This window comes from Sceloporus occidentalis, unplaced genomic scaffold (assembly GCF_023333645.1).
Source record: "Sceloporus occidentalis isolate IW3139 unplaced genomic scaffold, rSceOcc1.0.p SCAF_19, whole genome shotgun sequence".
Taxonomy (NCBI): domain Eukaryota; kingdom Metazoa; phylum Chordata; class Lepidosauria; order Squamata; family Phrynosomatidae; genus Sceloporus; species Sceloporus occidentalis.
In genome coordinates, this window is record NW_028316999.1 from 7,403,417 (window position 1) to 7,428,086 (window position 24,670).

General features: G+C 37.6%; 1 protein-coding gene across 3 annotated transcripts in view; it reads right to left on the reverse strand.

Annotated features, from left to right (window-relative positions):
- The window catches only part of LOC149302367 (KH domain-containing, RNA-binding, signal transduction-associated protein 2-like), a 154,332-nt gene extending 130,549 nt beyond the window's left edge, over window positions 1–23,783 (reverse strand). For all 3 annotated transcript variants that reach the window (XM_089482595.1, XM_089482594.1, XM_089482593.1), the window contains exon 1: window positions 23,693–23,783. In XM_089482595.1, the coding sequence (XP_089338721.1) occupies window positions 23,693–23,783 (91 nt within the window). The remainder of the gene's footprint in view (window positions 1–23,692) is intronic.
- Between the last annotated feature and the right edge of the window lie 887 nt (window positions 23,784–24,670).

Genomic DNA, 24,670 nt, shown 5'->3' on the forward strand with positions numbered 1-24,670 from the left:
TAAGGAGGCGACCATTTATTTTGGGGCATTATAATGGCAATGTTTGGAAGAAGAATGTGATCTTTGAGCCTGTTTAACCCCATGATATGCCATCATTAAGGGGATGCATGTCTGTGATGTGCCTGGCACGTCAATTGTCATCATGGTGTTAAGTTACCATTTTGGATACTATATACAGCATTATATTTTTATTATTTATTGATTTATTCCATCAAATTCTGCAGGGCTGTACAATGGTTAAACTGGACATAACAAATAGTGACAAATAGAGGACTCTGTTCAAATGAGTTTACAATATAGGAGTAACTGGACTTTTAGGATAGAGAACATGTCTCTTCTTTCTAAAAAAAAAGTTTTGCTGTAAGTGTAAAATAGAAATTCCAAACATAGCACTGTAATTCTTTTCAAAGCACCATGTGGGGTGAAAAGTAACCACAGGGAGGTTGTCCTGGGGGCCATAGCAACTACTCCTAGAGCCCGCAGCTACCCTGGTAGGATGGGTTACAACTGCAACTGGGCCCGCTACTCTAGGTCACTTCCATGTAGGCCCACCCAGTCTCATGTACCACACAGTGGATGCAGGAACCCAATGGAGTCACGTTATGTCATGTTACGATATAGCACATGACCCTGCTGCTTTTCCCTGGGTGGTAAAGGAGAAGTTGTTTGTGAATGAGTATCGGTGAATGAGTATCGGTGAATGAGTGATCTGTGAATAAATATATTTGAATGAGTAAATGAATAAGTATGTGTGTGTGATATAATGGATGTGGAATTGGGGGGGCAAACATGGCAAAAGCAGGCACTTTAGGGCAAATATGGCACAAGGAGGGCATTTGAGGCAAAGATGGCACAGGTAGGCATCAGCATAATTTTGTGCTCCAGCACTGCACCTGTGGCGTGAGGAGATCACGCGGAATCACATTAGGATCAGAAGGAGGGAAGACTGCATTGACTCTGTCTCCTAAGTTCGGGAAATACTTTTGTTTTATGGGGGGAGGGTTTTGTTGGAGTAGTGTAAGTGTGGCGTGATTGTATGACAGTGAGTGGTCCAATTAATATTAAAGGCGACCCTGCCACCAGGAGTTCACTGATGGACAGAAGATACTAAGCAGGGTCTTTCTAAACCTGCATTAAAAATGCTTGAGAGGTCCCCAAAGGGATCTTGAGCCATACAACACTGGAAACAGTTTAAAAACAAAAAAGGAAAATATATAAAAAAATAAAAATAATAATAATATATTTATTTATGCCTACCACTAGAAGCAAAAAATTCTATAAAGAATCTCTACCCCAAATCATTAAGCCAATAGTATTAAGAATATGTAACAAAGAGTAATGTGTAAATGATGTAGCCCTTAAACGCAAATATGTATGTTGTGTATGACTGTTATCGGGAGATATTGCTAAACGTAAATTGGGTCATTGTTAAGCTGTGTCACCTACAGTATGAGAGAAATGTTAAGCAAAATTGCTTTTTAGTATTTTTTTTTAACCTATTATCACTAACAATTGTGTTCTATGTACTTCTATGGTTCTAAAAGCAGGCCCTACTTCTCCCCAACAAACAGATGAATATTTTGTGTGGGCTCATTACTTATGGAAAAGGGGAATCTTGCTTTAAAAACCATATGGCAAATTATGAAAGGGTTAATAGAAGCTTTTTAATAATTCACTAATAAATCAAAGTTAAAATAAAGAGCAGTAATGTATAGTAGGATTATGATTAGTATAAAATCCATCTAATCCAGGGGTGGGCAATTAATTTTCCCATGGGGCCACATGAGAAATTGGAATGGTTTTAGAGGGCCAGACCTCTACAAACTACAAACTCCGAAGCCTTGTCCATTTTGTTAACTTATGTGCTGTTTAATAAAGTTATTCAAGCCTACGTCATTGGTAGAGGTGCTTGAATAAGTAAGGCCTGAATAACTATTAGCACAGCACAGAAGTGAACAAAATGAACAAGGCTTCGGAGTGCATACCGTATTTTTCGCTCTATAAGACGCACCTGCTGATAAGACGCACCTAGATTTTAGAGGAGAAAAAAAAGGAAAAAATATTTTGAGCTAAAAAATGGGCTAAAATATTTATTACAATAACTGAATAAGCTATGAACACAGTAAGACACACGCAGTAAGACACACACAGACACAGTAAGACACACACAGACACAGTAAGACACACACAGACACAGTGAGACACACACAGACACAGTAAGACACACACAGACACAGTGAGACACACACAGACACAGTAAGATACACACAGACACAGTGAGACACACACAGACACAGTAAGACACACACAGACACAGTGAGACACACACAGACACAGTAAGACACACACAGACACAGTAAGACACACACAGACACACACAGACACAGTGAGACACACACAGACACAGTAAGACACACACAGACACAGTAAGACACACACAGACACAGTGAGACACACACAGACACAGTAAGATACACACACACACAGTAAGACACACACACACAAACACAGTAAGACACACACACACAGTAAGACCTCCCTCCCTAACCCCCCTTCTCAGTATCTCCCCTCTAACTCCCTAACCCCCCCTTCTCAGTATCTCCCCTCTAACTCCCTAACCCCCCCTTCTCAGGATCTCCCCTCTAACTCCCTAACCCCCCCTTCTCAGGATCTCTCCCCCCCGCCCCGGTCACTTACCTTAAACTCCTGTGTTGGAAGCGTGAGGCGTTTGTCTCGGGTGCCGGCGCTTCACTGCTGATCGCCGGCGTCTGACGTCATATGCCGGCGCCCAGCGTAAGGCGCCGGCACCCGAGACAAACGCTTCCAACACAGGAGTTTAAGGTAAGTGACCGGGGCGGGGGGGGACACCGGACTCATTGGTGAGTCACCAGGACACTCTTTGCGGGCCGGTCCGAGCTATTCAGCGGGCCGGATGTGGCCCGCGGGCCGTGCTTTGCCCAGGTCTGATCTAATCTCTCATACCAACTAGTAAATACTTTGCTATGATCAAATGCATGAATGTCAGAATGAATAACATTAAAATAAAATGCTATATTGTTAAAGCATCAATAATTAGTCAAAATTGTGCCATTATAAATAAAATGCATGAGACAGTGCTGTAGGCTTTAACAGCATCAACCATGGCAACTTAAGTGAGCCAAGGGCTTTCATCCATTAACAGATTTTTGATTACATCTACATTTTAAAGTCAAATCAAACTAAGAGAAAGCGCTACTGAGAATAATGCTTCCTCTTTTTTTAAAGGCAGAATCACACCTTTAAATGAATGTTAAAACACATCATGCAGGGCTTACATTTTATTTATTTTGCAAATCAAAGTTTATTCAGTTTCAAAAAAGAGGCCACAGAGAATAAAGAAAATAAAACAATAGTAAATCTTTCTAGAAACCCATGAAAAAAAGAATCAGACCCAGTCCATCACAAGATAATATTGTTGTTGCTGTATTTTGTGGTCCCAGTGGTGTAACCAGAGTTGCAGTCGCCCAGGGCATAAAAAAAATTATGCCTGCTAAGATGCATCATTTGATGATTGTCAACACACATCCCCAAACAGTTAATGTAACTTACTTTTTATTATATCTTTTTTAAAATTTATTTTACTACTCACATTGTGATTAGAAAGCTGGGCTCTATTGACTTGCATGGTTGGGTGCAGACATCGAATGTAGATCGCTTTCTGCACCCCTTTAAAACCAATTTTTTTATCAAGGGGTTAAATATGGGGACACTGACTGCAGAATAGGGAAATACTGTCAGAGTCAGTGCAGTCTTCCTTCCCTCTGACCCTACCGTGACTTTGAGAGGTCCTCCCCCATAATCATCCCCAGAGTCCACATACCCTTTTCCTTCCTCCCTGTAGTTCAGGTATAGATCAAACAAACAACACATGTAAACAGCACTTGCAAGTGTAGATCAACTGAATAACACAGTCAAACCCTATATTTGCAGGTATACATAAATTATGTATGGAAATGTTGCACAGCAGGTATAGATAAACACAATAGCACACAACTTTGCATATATTGATCAACTGAAAATAGCATGTGAACTCAGTATTGAAGATATAGATCTAATAAACATAATCAGAGATCCAAATCCTGTATTTGCAGGTATATAATAACAATGTATGGAAACAAAGCATAGCAAGTATAGATCAGCAGAATAACACACAAACCAAGCTTTGCAGGTATAGATCAACTTGTCAGGGTTCAGCCCCAGCCTTGGAAACTGCCAGGCGTGGCCGCCCTTTAAGAGGTCTGCCTGGAGTTGAACTCCTCTCCACAGCTTGCTGTCCTGTTTATTTCTGTCTGTATTTTATGTACCTTTGCCCTTTTTCTCTTATACATCTCAGCTCCTCACTCTATCCCCTGTGTTCCTTGCCTTGTTGCCTGTCATTTGTGGCACCCTGTACCATGTATACATGTCTTGCTATGTATATAATTAATGTGCTGTGTATTTCTGTTCAGCTGTTTGGTTTTGCTATTACCATGCCTCCCTCACCTGAAGCCTAGACGACTCACACCTGACCTAATGGACATGCTTTATATCCCTGCCTCCCTGTAACAGAGTTGTGAGTTCAATAAGTTCTTTGGAGCCATAGTTCATGCCAGATGCTGGATTTGTCTGTTGGATTTGCCTGCCTGCCTGCCTGCCTGCCTGCCTGCCTGCCTGCCTACCACTTTCACCCGGACTGCCTACTAGATTTCCCCTTTTTTGCTTGTTACCTTTCCCAGACCCTTTTGAATACTTGCCTGGACTTTTCTACCCTCATATGCATGATATGCCTCCTACTCTGCTGCTTCTGGTGAGATGCCTTGCTTTACTTTTGAAATATAACCTATAACCAAACATTCTGCTTGTGTCCTTTGTGAAGTTTGTTTACATCACTGTGTTCTTACACTCCTGCGCTCTGGACTCCAACATCCAGTTAAGTGCTGCAATAGAATGAGCCCGATAAACTGGAAGTCTCATGTAAACTCAACCCTGAGGTATTGATCAACAGCACCGCAGGCCTTGATCAACTGAATTAGACATTCAAACCCTGTATTTGCAGTTATACATGAATAATGTATGGAAACATAGAATAGCAAATATAGATCAACAGAATAACACACAAACCCAGCTTTGCAGGTATAGATCAATTGGAAATCACATGTAAACGTAACATTAAAGGTATAGATAAACCCTCCAAAATTACAGACATAGATCAAAAGCTAGCCCTGGTGTCCACATTGCCCACATAGAACCTGACCAGCAACCAGATTACACACATAGGAATTTTCATCTTTGTCCCCAAACAGCCCAGCCTGAGCCATATTTGTCCCCAAACAGACCAGCGTGAGTCATCTTAGCCCCTAAACAGCCCAGCGTAAGACATCTTTGTCCCCAAACAGCCCACCCTGTGAGATCGTTGTCCCATAAACACCCTGCCTATGATATCTTGGTTCCCAAGGCTCAAACACCCTGCTTGTGACATCTTTGTCTTTCCCCAAATCACTTTTACATCTATGATACACACAAACACGTATATAGTCAGTCATTCACTCTTTCATTTAGATAATCATTAATTCTCTCACTCATTCACTCAAATCATTTACAGATTAATGAATGCATTTTCAAAAAACATTCAAGCAATTCATCCACACATTAATTCATTCATTATCTCATTCATGCACACAATCATTAATTATATCACTCATTCACACAAATCACTTACACATATTCCTTAATGCATTTCCAAAATAAATTTCATCAATTCATCCACGCATTCATTCTCTCATTTATTCACACATTTCATCTACACAGTAATTATTCATTCTCTTACTCAATCTCACTCATTATTTTAATATTCTTACTAACCCCCTTTCTCACTAGCTACCTCTCCCTCCTTTCTCGCTATCAACCTCTCCCCCTTCTCACTCTTTTCCCCCTCTCCCCTTCTCACTAACTTTCCTCTCCCCCTTCTCGCTATCTTTCCCTTCTCCCTATCTGCTGAAGTCCTGCGGTGAGAGCGCAAGACCTCTGTCTCCCTGCTCTGCCGCGGTGCATGCTGCTTCACTGCTGAGTGCCGTAATATGACATCATATTCCGGCACTTAGCATGAAATGCCGGCACCGCGACCAAGACAGAGGCCTCGCGCTCCCATTGGCAAAATTTTGCATGGGTTTACAAAAAAAGTGGAAAAGGAGGAACAGAAGAAGTTAAATGGAGGTGGGAAGGTAGAAAGGATGACAGGGCTAGGAAAAGCAGAATAATAGGGACAGGTTAGTGCCCGGCAACGATAATGCACAACAGTGGCTCATTCATCACATTAGCCTCTTCCATTCGATCCATGATGGAATGTACAAACTCCTTGATTACCCTTACTTCCTAAACCTTATTAATAAATTTCTTATAAGAGGGAATTGAGGGCGTTCTCCATTGAAAAGGTATCAAGTAGACCAAGTCTTCGCGTTCCCCTTCGTGAAAAAAAAGGGCGAACATTCTTCATGTTTGTTTTATTTTATTCATTTTTGCTGGGTTTTTAGCAGGGGTTAATCCGGTGTTAACGCGGTAATGATAGGCAGCAGCTTTGGCACCAGGAATTTAAAGGTCTGTAAGAGTGACTCTATTGGTCACTGTCAGGGGGCTCCTCTGCCATCAACCAATGAAGGGCAGCTGCCCTTCATTGCCAATAAAGTTGCTTGTACAGACCTTTAACTACTGGTGCAATCTTATGGATTCCTGTTCCTTTTAACCCCTGCATTGCCAAGTAGACAAGGTAGGCTAGAGGAAGGAATTTGTATGGTGGAAGGGACCAGGGAAATTTGCTAGGAGATATTAACAAAGACAAAGACGAACAAAGATTCTTCGTGTTGTGCTTCTTCATCTTCGTGCATGTTTACCTGCGGCCATATTAGTTTATTTGGTATTCGGTTTGAACAACGTTCGTCCATGGTCTCCCGAATACAAATGCACAAGTCTAGTATCAAGCACTTGGATACTTTTATCACCCTACTGATCGGGGAGTGTTTATATACTGAAATAGCAGAGTGTTATAGATGGAGGAGAGGGAGCCGGTCAATCCTCTTAGGAAAGTCAGAAGGAACCACTCCAAGAAAGGCTGAAACCGTATGTTTATATAAGTGTCCAATTCCTTGCCACATCATCTACAATTGGTATCAACATCGGGGATCAACAGAAACAGGAGTGGAGCCAAATCAGGAACAAACAAGCGAAGTCAAGGGCAAGCTGGGTCACAATGGGTTAATCACATGAAAATAAAGCAGAAGCAAAGGCACGCACTTAAAATAACCAAGGGTACTGAGAGAGTGAAGGTGCAGAGCTAATATAGGCAACCAGGAGCGAGAACGAGGCAATGGAAGTCGCCAGAGGTCATATATGTGCGCCATCATCGTGTTCAGCCAGGGAAGCGCGAGGTCTGCCACGCAGTCTGCCTCACCATTTGCCTCACGGTCATAAAGGCAGCGAGGAGGCAGCTTGTACCGGCTACCTCAAAAGATTGGTGGCGGGTCGAGGAGGACATTGGAGCGGGTCCCACTGTACATGACTAATTCAGTTTTTCAAATTGGAAGTTTGACATCTGGTCATCATGCCCCCATGTCCTATTTGGGACATCTTTGAACCAGGCCAATTAATTTATCCTAATAAACATTTACATTCTTGAAAATTACACACTCCATGGATGTTTCCAGCACTAGTTTTAGGACTTGCTCACAAAAATAAACTTTTTTGTTTTTTTTCTAATACATTTTGTTGGATCTGGATGGTTCCCTGATGGTGACATCACTGGAGAATTTTACCTGTTACCACATTTTTTTATTTTTTTTTAACATTGACTAGAGCCCTCAACAACTCTGCACCCCCTTACACCTCTATCCTCCTATCCAAATACACCGCTACCCGCCCCCTTCGCTTTATTAATAGATGTAATGTAATAAATGTAATGTAATGATTGAATGTAGTACCTGTATTCAACCTACACATCCCCTCTTGGGAACTCCTGATGACTCCTGAGATGGAATTTCAGTGTTGCTGAATGCCTCAAAGCAGGCATCCGCCAACATATTGTATATGGCGCACGTCATCACTTTGAGGAGGGATCACAAGAGCAGACTGGAGCTTGTTAAGTGTTTTTTGCATGTTATAACTAGATGCGGTTAATCTAAAATACTTTATCACACTTTTCCACAATGATACAAGTTTACTCTAAGTATATTACCTTTAATTCATTTTTTGGACACTGATGATACTAATAAATGTAAAGAATTTGATACCTGAAATGGAAATGTATTTTAATTGACCAAGTGAATACTTTAAAACTCAGCTACAGTATTCACAAGTAGGAACATGACACAACATAGTAGTGCACCATGGGGTGGAGGGGTCTTATATTAAAGTAAAACAATGGTGGTCACTCCCTGCTTGCAGATCCTTGCACAGGTCTGCACAGTGCTGGGCAGTGGGTTCATATGGATTCCCTTTACCAATAAAATTGCATACACAATTCTTGTGAATAGTTAAGGATGGTCCACTTTGCTAGAGGTGACACAAGGTATGTTTCCTATTACAAACTGTGAAGCACACAAAATCAGTCTGCCACTTTGTTTGTTAGTTTGCTTGGAAGCCAAGACACATCTCAGCAGTAAAACAAACCTTGACTAAATTATAAGGATTAGCTTACTGCTGTTATATCAGTGTTGTCTACCTTATGGATGCATGGAGTTGAGTACAGAATACTACGGATGCTATGCTGGCAAGGCGCAGTCCTCTATATTGTAAACCAACCAGTTTTGGAGATCAGTGATTTCCCTTGCAGCAGAGCACCATGGAAGATGCTTGCCCATAGAGGGCCCGGCCACGATGAGACCTACTGCCCTAGGCTTAGGCTAGGAATATGCCTTTGGCTGAAGGCATTGTGAGGGATAAGGAGAGGACATCTGTTAAAACAGTTTAAGCTCTGTTAATACATAAATTAAGATAGATAAGTGAAATAGCTAGAACTATCTATCATTTCTTCAAGGCTCAAATTCATAAAAAAAAATCCCAAATGCACATGAGGGCTATTGAGAAGGCCATTTGTATTCCTATAGCAATTCTTAATTAGTCTTCCATTGAGTATAACATACTGTTCTGTGACAAAAGGCATTACAATCATTTCACAAAAGGAATTACAAAGGGCAGTTCAGACAATTCCATTTTGGAATTGACAAAGAACTGAGAAACAATACATGATAGGTTCACCCTTTAAAAGCACCAATATCTGGTAGGAAAAAGGTTTTATTTTTCCTACCAGCTTATTGTTTGTAAATTGTAATACAGAATTATAATTTGAAGACTGTTACATATTTGCTTGTTGGCAATATATTGGATTTGTAACTAGTAGTTAAAGTTGTCTTATACTCATTGGTTGCAAAATTTGCACCATTGGTTGCAAAATTTGCAAAATGAAATTAATATTAGTTCAAATTGGAGTCCCCTGAAAAAAAAAAAATTCAATATCAAATACAAATAGCATAGTCCAGTATGTCCCAGGGGCAGGTGCCCCTTATGCCGTGCGTTAATGCGGCCGCATAGGCCCAGTCAGTCCAGTCCTGACTGAGCCTATTTTAAGGTAGGTGCCTGGAGCTGCAGCTCCATCAGCCCCTACGTCAATCCGGCCCTGGGCCGCCCGGCCCACCGGGAAAATGCCCGGTGTGCTCGATTGGCCAGTCCGGGCCTGCCGGTGACTATCCTTTGAACGGCCCCCTAAGGGTTTATGACTAAGGCATTCAGTAATGCAATAACATAAGAACTTGTTAGCTTCTTCTAGCATATCGATCACTATGGAACATCCAAAAAGGTCATATTATGGACTTCCAGGAGGAATATATTAAACCTGATTTCATGCACAATGCACACAAATTTCTCACATCTCACTAATATATCGTTTTAGTGTGATAGATAAGTGAAAACCTTATTTTTATTTTACAATATAAGTTTACCGTCAAGTTTGTCATCATTATTTCGAAACTATAAAAATAATTTAGCCTGTAACAAGATTTATACCACTTAAATATGAATTACATAGCATGTTACATGTAATATTACAGTTTACATGATATATTCTTCTGCTTTTAATATAATAAAAAATCAATAGTCATAGCAGGTAAACATTGATTAACTGGTGGAAACTGTATTAACTTAAGGTAGTGACAGTTTTGCCTGTGGATTAGTTGCACTTCTGTTAAGGCAGCCCTCACTATCTTTTTTTGTACCACAATAACTTCTTAAACACATATAACCGTTTCCACTCTTTTCTATTTATAATTTGGAAGAACTTGCCAGCTCACTGTACTGCAAATCATCTTCAGGAGATCTACCACTTCCTAGTTCAGCAAAGATGAAAGAAGCAGACAACATAGGTTTCTCATTTAAACCCTTACTGTACACAGCAATGTAGATCAGAAAAATGAATACGCTTTACATTTTTAAAGGCCATAAAAGAGGTCACTGTCTAAAATGTGTGACTTTAATCTGGATACTCAATGCCCTACTGTTTCATGAAGAATTTTAACATAGTAGTGCTTTAACCTACCAATTTTATTAAAACTACTGTGATCTGAAAGATGTTACTTTCCCCATAGATTCTCATAATAGAGGAATGATCATCAGCATCCATATCTTCGATGTTCTTTATAAATAAAATGAGACACATAAAATCTGTGGCATACTCCCTTGATTTACAGTTTAATATGTGTACTAAAAAGAGTTGTCCACAACAAATATAAAAAAATACAAGTTGCAATAGCAGTAAATGGAATCGCAATATTCAATATCAGGATAAGTAGGTGTTTTAGTGTCTCCTGGGCCCCTTCAATGAGAAAATGGTGTATTTATATGGGTTGCTGTCCTAGGTCTGGTCAAGGTAGCTCTCCCAGCCGTCACAGGACCTCCCTCACACGGGGGAAAATGATGTTAAGACAGAATGCAATAGTGGAAATAGGACAGTTATGATAAAGATATGTGACCTCCCCAACTGGTCCATAGATGAAGCTGTGTAAAACCAATGAATTTGACCTCAACAATTCCACAAAAGGGCTTAATCCTAGCTTATATGTTTCCACAATTCTGAAGCAAAGGTGGAGATTTCAACTCAATGCTTCATTCATTCACTAAGAAGTTGAGTGCTTAGTCTAGTTAAGGGTTAACTAAACTGACCATACTCAGAAGAGGTTGAATGCCCTTGCATGTTAAAACTCACAAAACAAATTCTCTAAAAGTTTCAATCAGAACTTGAATGTCCTCGCCTGAAATTTTTTTTTAAATGAAACCCCTGGAATACCAATAATGTTTTTAAATAAATAATTTAAAACAGGGTACTCCTGGGACCCATATTCACTACTAATTCTGTGCACAATGTCTGTGTGTGAGTGTGTGTGGGGGGGATAAAATCAACCTGCTCAGAGAGTAGGGAAACAAAAATATATGCAATTATAATAACTACATTAAACATGTATTACATATTTAATGTTTTATTAAAAACCAACCACTTCTGTGTCCCTGTCTCCTTTCCCACAGCTTCACTTTTTCTCTTTCATCTTGTTGTTCTTCTGTTTTCTTTCTTCGCCTGCTTCTACCCGTGTCTTATTTCTTCATCCACTTCTATGTGAACCAGGCCTCTCAGAGCACTTTTGCAAAACAGTTGAGTTTCTAAGCACACCCTTTCCCCCAAATGGAAGATGTGAATGCCCGGTCAAATGTAAGAGCGTTATATGTGGCTTTTATTCCCAGCAGGCTGTCGCATGTATATAATTTTATCAGCCACTGACCTTAAAGTGCCAAAACTAATTTTAATCTCCAGTCTGGTACTGGGGGGACACTACTGGTTTTGGAAGCCAGTCTGTATACAGAATGTCACAGTTCTTTAACCATCCAGAAAGCTTTGCCTCTATCAGGCTTTTGATTTCAGAATTGTGTACAAGCAGCCATATTTTACTTGCAATTTCACATGTGACCACTTGGTGATATAAAATACAGATGAGTGTGTACACAACATTTTCCCATACAGAAGAATAAGATATGCTGTATCTGTTCCTCTGTGGAACACTCGCTGTAAAACTAATTTTGTAGATGGGAATGCCGTCCTTTTTAGTTTTTAATGTATGTGGCTTCCTAGAGTTCATAAAAAGGTGTAGTATGTGCAGCCTGTGTATTTTTTTTTGCATTTTGATAACTAGGTGCAGTTATGTTAACTAAAATAATTTATCATACTTTTCCATGATGAAACTTGTATCAATGATCAAGTAAATACTTCAAAATTCCCCTCTTCAGTGTCAGCATATTTTGTTGATATATGATAACTTATTCTGTATTTTGTTTTGGGACTTTAAAATGTCCCTTTGAATGCTGATGACCAACAATGAACTAATTGTGAGAATGCATAAAAAAGTATAGATATGTCCAAATCCAAAACATGAATAGTTTCCAGCACCTATTGAAGTGGCTCTACCATTATTTGCAGAAACATAATAACAGATTTTAACACCTGTACAGTGATTTGCCAGACTGCTGAGAAATCCCAATGAAATGAAAACAACAGATGAGAAATGTATCATGTATCACATCTGAAGTGGCAACACATGATAGAGGGTCTATGTAAAGTTGTTCCCCTACAGAAACTTTCCCCATTTTTATATAATTGCAATATGTGTCATAATAGTCTTGTGTTCTCCAGTCTCATATTTTTTCATTGACATAATTATGGGAAGCTGCAAGATGGTTCCTCATGTCATATAAAACAGATATATTATTTTTCTCATCTTATCTCTAGGTATTTTGATGCTAATTAATATAGCGCCTGGACCTGCAGGAGAAGTTAGTGAAGAAAGAAAATGAAAGCCAGAAGAACAAGAAGAGCCAAGAGAAGAAGCAGAGCTGCAGGGACACGGAAGAGTGGTGGGCACAGAAGATAACGGGCAGGGAAGATAGGGAGGCATTGAGAAAGAGTGTGGGACAGTATGATTTAGAGAATAAGAGAATACGAGAAAACATCAAAGAACAGGAGTGTGAGAAAGTAAATTTTGTTTCCGAATTGAAAAAGCCATTCGAATGTCGTCCGAACTGAAAGGGCAGGAAATTAAATTCCTTGTACGAAAATGAATGCACGAGAAACGAAACAGAAAACTTGTCCGAATTGTTTTTAATATCATATAATGTATTATTATAGCACTTTAGTAATTATAGTAAATTGCGCAATTTCCCTAAAACTACACATGAAAAAATAAAAAAGTATCTCTTGCTGTGTTGGCTTTGAGCAGAAGCATTGTAATTGTTAGTTTATTCAGTTTAGTTTACACATTACTTTATCTGCTGTACATTTGGAGAGCAGCAGTTTTTATTAATGATGTCTTCAGAATCTAAAAACTCATCACCAGGCAGCAGTTTAATGATCTAGCTGCAGCCAACAGAGAATTAATCCATTAATAACTATCCATCTGTATGCTTAGCCTATTGCCAATGATATAAGGTTTTTTGTTTTTTTTAAAGAGGATTGTGTGTTATAGTTCATGTATAAAGAATGCACAATTAAACAATCAAACATGAATGGAAATGGGGCATGAGTGCATTATATATCTATATATACGCTTATATAACACTACTTGAATTATCATATATCACATCATAGAACATAATTGTACAATAAGACATTACAATACACAACAAAATGTTCTACTTAGACAAAATTTTAAATGCACTCTACGTGCAATCTAGTATGTTAACCAACTAAACCTTAGCAGATCTTTTATTACATAATTAAATTTTAAGGTTTATTCACATAAGCAATGGAGGCTTTTTCCATTTTTATGGCAACAACCTATCAGTACTTCTTTTGCATCACATGGTAATCATTCAGGTGAGAAATTCTAAATGATCCAAACTTTTATGTTTTAACAATTACTTTGGCAAATGTTTATGTAATATATATAATCAGCCTATTATAATCAATCTTATTTTGAAAATAATACTAATATTCTGCTCTATAGGTGTTCAATTTTATTTCGGTGATCATATGTTAACTACCTCAGGCTAAATACAGAGAACATGGCACCTTTGGAACAAAAAATGAAGCTCCTTCCTACTTACCCCCCAACCACCCATTGCACAAACTAATGTTATATTTGTGAAAGCAGTGCAGCATATACCGATCTGTATTAAAACTTTGTCTTATGTTTGTCTATCACATTTAATAACCTTTTAGTTCTACCTTAGGATCATTTGTTTCTCATGTCGCTCACATTATAGATATTTGTTTAGCAGCCATATTTTTAGGTATGAATTGTATGTGCCATATTTGTATCAATTGAATTGCATGAATATGTACAATGTAATTCATTCCCTGTTCATCTGACATCAGCTATTAAGGGGGACAGTTAATTGCAGGCTAAACATTCCAGTATGGTTCTTAAACAGAGAATTTCAATCTATATATATACCTCCCAATGATGGTCTAGTGAACTATCTAACCAAAAATAAACAGAACGGTGTGTGTGCCGAGAGTGGCTCTGTCCACTTAATATAGTATGGATCTGTAAATTTTGGTAGTGACTAAACTAGCACAAATTGGCCTACTTTACACTTGTATTTATTATTCTCTTCTGCTAGCTAGTGCACCTCAGTATATGTTACTGGCATACATGTACTATTACAGTAGAATACTGAAGATCCTTCTGACCAGTAGCCTGGTCAAGAGCCCACATGTCCTTGTACTGGTCCAGTGAGCACCTGTGTTACAGTCCTCTACAGTCCTCTAAGGATTTATTTCATGGAAAGTTGATCCGAAATCCCTAGAGAGCTACAAATATATGTATTATTTATTGTAATATATACAATATTGTTTTTATTAGTAACTAATACTCTAAAATACATAAGTAACTTTGCAACCCCTTGCATTCAACAAAATTTACAATACATAGATTAAGCCAAATTATACCTACTGCACATTCTCTTGAATTCACATATTGTAATTAACTAATATATATATATATATATTTATGATGTTCCAAACTGCTTTTTTATTTATGCCTGAATAAATACCTTGGTGCAATATTTGAGAATGTAAACATGATCAGTCTAGTAAGAATACAGTGGAATATATGTGATTATATTATTTGTATACAATCACATATATTCCATTGTATTCTTACTAGACTGATCATGTTTGTGATTGTATTATTTGTATATGAATTGTTTGGGTTTTGCTACATCTCTTGCAATCAGAAACAGGAGCTACAATACATAATAATGGACAAGTTTCATGTACAGTGGCTTTTACATGTTCTCTCAATTTATATTTCTCAACTCTAACAATATATTTCATTGTTAATATAAAAAATGTACTGAAATACAAAAATAAAAGCTGTTGTACTAGATGTTATTTAAGCACTTAAACATTTAGAGTGGTGTGAAAAAAGTACACCGTTCTGCACCTATAGTCTAGCGCGGGCTAGTAGCAGGGTTAGGATCCAGGTCCCCCGCAGCACTGCTCCTCTCTGGCAGCCAGTGGACGTCTGTGCGATGCAGACCACCCCCCTTCTGCCGGGGCTTCTATGAAAGAGCACCAGCGTTAAATTACCTTCTGGTGCTCCACCATAGAAGCCCCAACGGAAGCGCCGGCAGCAGTGGAGGTTGTCCGAGTGGATTGCGCATACGTTCCCTGTCTGCCAGAGAGGAGGATTTCCCGCAGCGCTGCGCAAGACCTGTATCCTCCACTCTGGCAGCCAGTGAACGTCTGTGCGATGCACGCAGACAACCTCCGCTGCTGCCCGCACTTCTGCCGAGGCTTCTATGACGGAGCGCCTGCATAGGAGCTCCGGCAGAAGTGGCGAGCAACGGCAGAGGTTGTCTACACGCATTGCATGTTCACTGGCTGCCCCCGCTAGACACCAGGGAGTCTGGAGATGCATTGGTAAGTCTGGGGGGGGGGGCATAAAGCATATCAGGGGGCATAAAGCATATCTGGGGAGCTGAATGGAATATCTAGAGGGGCATAAAGCATATCTGGGGGCAGAGTGGCATATCTGGGGGGCAGAGTGGCATATCTGGGGATCAGAGGGGCACATCTATAAGTAAGGTGCATTATGAATTAAGGGGGAAACCTTAAAATGGGTTTTGGTTTCCCAACTTTCTGTTTGTATATAACATATGCTGACTAACTGCATAACAGATACCAAAAATGTTAAAATAAATGTATTCCTGTTCATTAGGTAAAATACCGTTTTACCATTCCACTAATGTGTATTTTTTCTTTAAAAATAACTTTAAGGGTGCCTATTATCGAGCCAATATGGTGCATAAAAGGTTCATGTTTATTATAATTCCTTAACGATTCGCACAGTGAAGGGAATACAAAGCAAATGTAGACACCGTATGCATTTCATCCTGACTGGCACTGACCCTTTATTGTGAAAAGCCTAATTACATTAACCCCTGCTGAACCTGGGGGGTCATATATGTTAACCCATAAATATGAATTCAACATAATGCTCTGTGTCAGATAGCACAAAAACAGTTTAAAAACAAAAAATAGATAACTGTACTAATGGGGCATTAAACCTCCAGAAGAAGTAAGGTGCATTCACGATCTAACATGATAATTTAATTTAAATTGCTACACAATACTTTTTTTTTTTAACATACTGTTAATCACTTAAATTATAATTGCAACTGTTGAGGGAACAGTAAAGAATAAAGACTTAGGTTTATTAACTCTACTACCATAAGCTTTACAAATCAGGGAGAAAAAAAATAGCTAAACCTATTGTTTTGTATTGTTTAATAATATTAATTTATTTGCTTTTATTTTATTTTAATTCAAAAAGTGATATACTTTCCACTCTGTATTTAACCCTTTAGGTAACATTGTGTCCAGAGTAAAATAATCAAATAGGTTGCTCTTTTATTTACTTTATTAATTATATGGTCACAGACATCAATCCAGACACACCTCCCCTCAGCAACTCAACTGAGTCAGTCTTTAATACATGTTCCTTAGTAAAATCGTCCAATAAGTAGCTCTTTCATTTACTTTATTAATTGTATGGTCATTGACATCACTCGAGACACACCTTACCCCAGCGAAACAACTCAGAGAGCCTTCAAAACCTGTTGCTGAGGTATACAACCTGAAACACATTTAGGACTTTAGCTCATATATCTCTACATTTCCCTGCATCCTAATTACCTCGGATTTGTAACTGTTTGAAATGTACCACATTTAAAACTCCCACTTTCTTTCATGGATATAATTCCTCTCGTCCTTACAGTTATCCTCACAGGTATAAATCCAGACACACCCTCCCTCAGCAACTCAACTCAGACTGTTTAATGCCCCCCCCATCCCCTAATTAATATGCTATATAGGTGATGTGATGAACTAAACCTATAAAGAAGATCAGATGGTGTAACTTAAAATTGCATCTAACCACTGGAAACCCCCTTTTATTCAAAATTATTGGCTGTCTATTGATTATTTCAGTCACTATACTCTATGTCGCTGGAATCATCAGGCTTAAAACTTTGCTGTGACTCACTCATCCATCACAGGTTCCCAATCCCATAATTTGTTTATATTTTTCTTCTTCATTCACCTTATGTGTCCCATGTTCCCATTACGTCTAGATTGTAAGCTTGGTAGCAGGGCCCTCTACTTCATGTTTTAGTCTGAATATTGTTGTCTAATTTTGTCTGTAACTTCCCTTCTTATGCTCTTTAACAAACCACTGCAGAATTTGTTGGCACTATATAAGTAAATGGTAATAATAATGATAAGGTCTCCTTTTTCTTCTATTTTAATTTTTCCTATACCCTGAAAAGTAAAGAATTTAAACTCACATCCTCCACATTGTTGAAAATGTCTATTGATTGGGGACTTTTGTTCACCACTCTCAATATCATCTAAATGTCCCCTAAAATGCTCCATTAAAGGTCTTTTAGTTTATCATACATTTTATGTATAGCACTTTATGCAAGTAATCAAAAAACTACATAAGTTGTATTGCAATTATTAAATTAAGCTATAGGGAATTATGTTTTGTGTATACATGAATTTTAAGAACAAAATCACAATACTTACATCTACCAACACATTTCAAAGTATTTTTACAATGAAACCAAGTTTCACTCTGTTTCTGTCTTTTGTAGAAAAATAACTTGAAGACAACAGCAACCCCATTATCTACCTTTTGTTCAAGAAATATTTTATAAATATCATCACTGGGAGATGCTACTTAATAATGTCATTTATTTTATTTGATTGCTTATTAAACTGGGATTCAAAAACTAGTCTATTGTCCATTTTATTCTATTTATTCGTCTTATCAGATACCAATACCCTTATATCCAGCTTCCTAGCCATTACATACCCCTTTGAGATGGTTTCTATATTAAGGAGTTTAATTTTAACCTTTTCTGCCTTTTTGTCATACGCCTCTACTGCAGAGCAACTGTATCTCATTTGGATCAATCCCCCCTTGGGAATTGCGTGAAAGTGTGTTTAGGATGGGCTAGACTGGGCCTGTAGAATCATATTATCCCTATAATGTGTTGAATTTATTCCAATTTCAATTCCAAAAATATGATTTGATGAATTAAAGTTTAAAATAAAGATTAAATTAAATTTAGGTCTCCTTACCATATGACCAACAAACCATCCAAAAATTGTCGACATGAGACCACCACCTTATCACTAAATGGATTTCTATGCCCAAATATGTGCCCCTGCTCCCACAACCTCATAAAACAACACAATGGCTGTACCTTGCCACTGGAGATAGAAACATCGAACATTAAATATCTACTGAATACATAAAAAAATCCAAAAGAACAAATAAAGGAAAGCACTTTCATACATAGGTCATTTGGTATAGAAACAAATACAAATAATAAATATCAAGCGTTAGCCAACTATGCTGATGTTCCCATTTAACCTGATCCAATTGTCTCAAAACATGCATGGAATCTTAGATCTAAACTTTTTTAATGGATGTCTTTTGTATAGATTGTATACCTTGTATAGATTCTTCAAATTATACACTGTAAAATTGACATAATCTTGTTTATCATGTAAAAAATTGTTTTCTTTCTGTCATGTCTTCAATCCTATTATATTTTCTCACTGCTATTTTCTCCTGTTCAAAAAACGCCTTTGTGTCTTTAAATAGAACAAGATCCTCTCGCAATTTTAAAATGTTAATTTTCACTTTTTCCAAAATTGTTTAAATACAATAATCAATTGCATCAAGTGATCATTCATTCAAAGTTTTGTTTACTTTGTTTACCACTATAACATTATCACCAATTACATAAATTGGGACTTGGGACTTTATGCATTCTAACCTACTCGGGTCTCTGTTGCATTCCACATACTTCTGCAATCTCCCACCACATTTTTTTTCTTTTAGACTTTACTTTTCTAGTGAACGAAACAAAGAGTAACTGGCTCCTGTTAGGCAGTCCATAAAATTTTTTCAATTGAGTCAAGTGAAATTTAGTGCACTCTGGAGCTGCATAATAAGGTACATTAATGTAATTCCATCCACCAAACAAAGTAACCATGCTACACAGTGTCCGCTGAAAAACTGTTTCTTATTCAAAACCCACCCTGCAAAAAACTGTAAAATGTAGAGGAGAGCCACAAGCTAGGCCATTGACATCAATCAATTGTTAAGAAAGTACTCATGCTATAGTTTTTTGAGCTTGACTGTGAATGCACTCCTCTATGTCTCCATACAAATTCTTAAGAATAATGTTGTGTACAATCAATATGAAGGTATGGGTATAATGAGAATGTAAAGTTAGGGAAGATGACAAAGAACTTGGGAAGAAAGTAAAATACAATAGGAAGTTCAGGGCTCTTTTAGGTGATAGTCTTCTGTACTTTAACCAAGCTAGAAAATACCAGTTAATTTTCCTTTGGATCATTCAACAGTACTCCTCTTTATATTAACATAAATTTGGTGGAAGATTTGCGTGGGAAAATGTAGACTTATAACAATGTTCTTTTAGTGCCTATATTATGGAACAGTTGAACAAAAAATTATTGAACAGTATTAATGAACACATGTAATTACGAAATAAATAAAGATGATAATAAATGCATCAGATACTCTGCAAGCAAGCGGATATGTGGGTGGCTGCAATTCTATTACAAACAACAGGAGATTACCAAGAATAACTTCATAAAGACTTGATTTGTTTAGCGAAGTTAATAAATGTTGTTCAGCAAAAAATATCCAAAAAGAAAGTATTCCGTGAAAATTAACCAGTATGTAATGTGCATGTAGTCTTAGCATCAGTCATTTTATTTTCAATTTTCAAGATAACTTTTTTATTGTATTTAAATTTAATTTTTCTAAAAGTTGATATCCGAAAAGGTGATCTACATATTATTTAAGTATAACTAAGGGTGCTATCGGTCTACAATAAATCATGTAGTCTGATGTAAAACATTTTAAGTAATCTGACTTTGTTTGTTACTTTGAATATGTAGCCACAATCATGATTTGAGGCTGCACATTTCATCTACTGATCCTGCATCACAACAAAATGCAAAAGTATATAGCATATAATTCAGCAACAACCTGAGAATTGGGTTTTTAGGTGTTTACCTCCAAGATACAGTCATGTTTTAGAGTCAGGACTAGGATATTTCCCAGCCTGGGAACAAGTAGAATGGTATTTCTCTATTTATCTGAGCATTTGTAGCACTGATGCATTCCTTCCCACCCCTATGTAGTATAACAGTAGCTATGTTCATTCTTGACTATGGTTTTATAAGTAGCATCTGCTGGCCATCAAGCTGGCCTAAAAATTGGGGATGGTTTTTATTCGGTTTTCTGCTGCCTTAGACTATTCTATAAACTAAATAGTCTAACCCTTAATTATTTGATTTTATAGTAGGATATCTATGTAGTTCTGCATATGGATACATGATACAGTTCACTGTTATATTGTTAACAAAAGTTTTGTATTTATCATATTAATTTGGCAACAAAAAGTATGTTATTGAATTGTATATATTGGAATTTAGGTCTCTAGTCCAAAATATTCCTTTGGAGTTAACATAGCTCTGAAAAGATAATCTGCCTTGATGTAGAGCTAAAAACAAAATCTAATCTAAACCAGTGAGTAGTCAACATGTAGCCCTCAAGCAGTAACTCAAATATGAATTCCATGAACTGTGCGAGTCCCTGACTAGCCATGGCAGCTGAAGTTAATCAAAATCTGGATAGCTACCTATTACAGAAGCCAATCAAGACAGAAAAGACAAAAATACAAAAACAAAAATAATGACCGCTATGCTGCACTGCTCTGCTTCATATATATAATTGAAAGGACAGAAACATTCTTGTTTATACTTGTCCCACTAAAACCTATTCTCTTCAACTGGTGAAAATTTTACAACTGTAAAAACAGTACTATATAACTCTTTTCTTCCAGTGCACGAAAAGCCAGAAAAATAAAGATATGTCGGGTCAATATTTGGTTAATATACAATGAACACAAATATAAAAGCTATATGGATGAAGTACCATAATAAATTGAACTATATACTATAATTGAACTATACATTGAACTATATATATATTACATGGTATACATCCTATTTGTTTTCCTTCAGCTTGAAAAAAAGAACATTGTGCAGATGTGACCCTTGCAAAGTTTGCTTATTGCTAATGGGCATTAGAAGTTATAACATTGATCATGACACAATGTAATTTTTTTCATGATGGTTCAATATATATACAGTGGCAACTGTTACTACTTTAAGGTTTTCACATACATGGCGACACAAGAACATTATAGCTCAAGTGTCCTACGCAGAGATTTTTGCATTTTAGTTGCTATTTGTTGAGTGAAACAAATGCTTGCGAATGCCTCTAATATTACTTACAAGCTATATTATATGCAACTGAACTGAAGAGCCAGCATGACAAAAATACAACATATTGCATTCATTCTAAATATTACCCTCATTAGCAATCATATGAGAGCTGCTTGTCATTTATTGTGAATAATGCAGACTGCAGTTGTACCAGTGAAACACAGGTCACCAGAGTGACACAACATTTCAGTATTTTGAAAATCTGTGTTGCCTGTGCTTTTGTCTACTTTGCCAAGCGTTAAAGAAGGCAAAATCAACACAGTTTTCACTAAACCCAGCACTACTGTTGAAAATGAAATCATGCCTATCTTTGTTATACATATTGCAGTCTTTGTTCTTCTATGATTCAGCAACCTTTACTTGTGAAGGCATCTGTGATGTATCCAAATTACAGCTCTGCTTTTGTAAGCAGTACAAATAATTGAAAAAATATAGACCTGGCTCCACTAATTAGAAGACACTCTATTACTTGTTATGCATCCGTACAATATTGTAATAATACTTTTACTAAAAATGTAAAAACAAAAAAATTAGCATAGGTATTCAAATCATAGGTATCAAATTATGTATATATTACATGGCTTATTCCATTATTCGTTGCAGTGTTGGTGTTTTATTTGTGTTAAGAATAATACCCCTGTTTAGATAGACTATAAAGTATATGCAATATCTACAAATAACACATGCTCCCCCTGCTGGAAAGAGATCGCACTGCATGATTTTTGTCAACCTCCACAACAGGAATTAGGTCCATAGAATTATATATTTATATAAACATTGTTGCATGGTATTCATTATACTAGTGAAGCACCTACACAAAGAAATATTTTTATAGTGAAATATAACAGTTGCAGTATTCCAAAGCATATGGAATATGGTGCTCCTGGCATCACTATGGTTAAATAATTAAATGGATGCATTACGCTATGATTCTGCAAAAGTACAAGCTAACAAATATATCTAATTTCTCTTTTATAGGCTGCAGCATGACAGATGTTCTCAAAAGTCTTGTTGACTTAAAATCTCATACTGAACTATTTTCAGGTTGATAAAGTGCATTCAATGTCAAATATAAAACAGAAATGAATCCAAGCGCATTCTCCTAGTGAAAAGTAGCATATGGTAAAACAAGAAAGTAATCATTTCCAATAGATGTTTAGCAATTTGCCAGAGCTGAAACCACAATGGAAATAATTGTATTCAAATCAAAGCAAGCTTTCGGACCAGAAGTAGAAACTAAAAGGAAGCATGACTGACACATACAGCAATCACCTGTGAAGAATGCTTTATGCCAAATTTGAATCAAATGCAAAAACTGAAAATGAATATTTATTACATGGGTTGTTAGGATTTAGGCAAACCACTATAAAAGGAAGCCTTCAACTTTATACTTTAAATATTTTTTTCCTATAGAGGCAAATACAAGGAAACACATGCATTACTTTCAAAAACTAACAGTTTCCTTTATTTATATTTAGTGTTGTTGATGTTGTATGTTTGCATAGGCTGTTTGATAATGCTGGGAACTTCTGTGTTCGCTGTGATTTCTATATCAATACCGATCTGTTAATGCACAGAATTTGACACATATGTATATCATTGCTGAAGATTCCTGTACTCTGGGAGATCTTCTCACCTTGCCACAGGCACCCTGAAAGGGACAGGGCATCTATCCCTGGCTAAACGCACTATATATGATTGAAACGCTACTAATGACTACAACCACAGGTTAACGTGGAGGATCCTTACCTTCAGCCAAGAGGCGCATAGCATGAACAAAAGATGGATCCAGGCTATCCTTCTCTGCCATCAGCTCTGGCAAATATTTCTCCTGTTCCATAGCACTGCTAAGAATGCACAACGTCACTGTGAATTTGGGAAGCTTAGAGCGTCCTTGTGTCTATGAAGTCCTGAAGATCTTCGATCAGCCTACAGAGATGCCAGTGCCACAGCACCGGGCGCTTTAACTGAACGCACTCCAAGATGCACGGTATACACAACACCCCACAAGATGCTTACAGCCTATCTGGCACTTCCCTTCCCTTTGCTCCTCTTTACCTCTTTTTTTTTTTACACCCCTCCTTTAAAGATTCAGCTACAACGCAATGTGAGCGGCCTGTTCTATGGAGGAGGTGAGAGATAAGTGAGTCCCGCCTCTTATTAAAATAATTGGAGGGGTTCTATTTGGCTTTTCAGAGAACAATGTGTTCTGGTATTGGTTCTGCTGTCTCGTCACGTTCTCGGATTGACAGAAATGAATGAGCAGTTGTACCGGAGCTGTCCGGGGTGCTGAAAGGAACGCTAAGTGGCTTAGAAAGGGAGATAGCTGTCTGACAGCGAGGATAGTGACCGATAGATCGTGTACACACAGGTACGGCTGTAGGTTACAGGGAGACACACACGCACACTCACACAGATACACACAACAGAAAAGGGACGTGTGTATCTAGTTCTTTATTGGCACACATCATACAGGAAAGATAGAGCAAATGTTTAATAACAAATAAATAAAAATAATAAGATGGATGAAATGTATTGATCGTCAAGCCTGCAATATTGATTTTGTTTTCCCTTTGTTTTCTACAAGACAGAGCCTTATGGAAAATATCAGTGCCGTGTATAGTTTAAAACAAAGCACAGAACAGTGCGTGTCTTCTGTAAGGTGCATTTATATGGCCAGAGAGTTATAAGGGCTTAAGTCGTGGAGCCTGCCTGCATATGCCTATA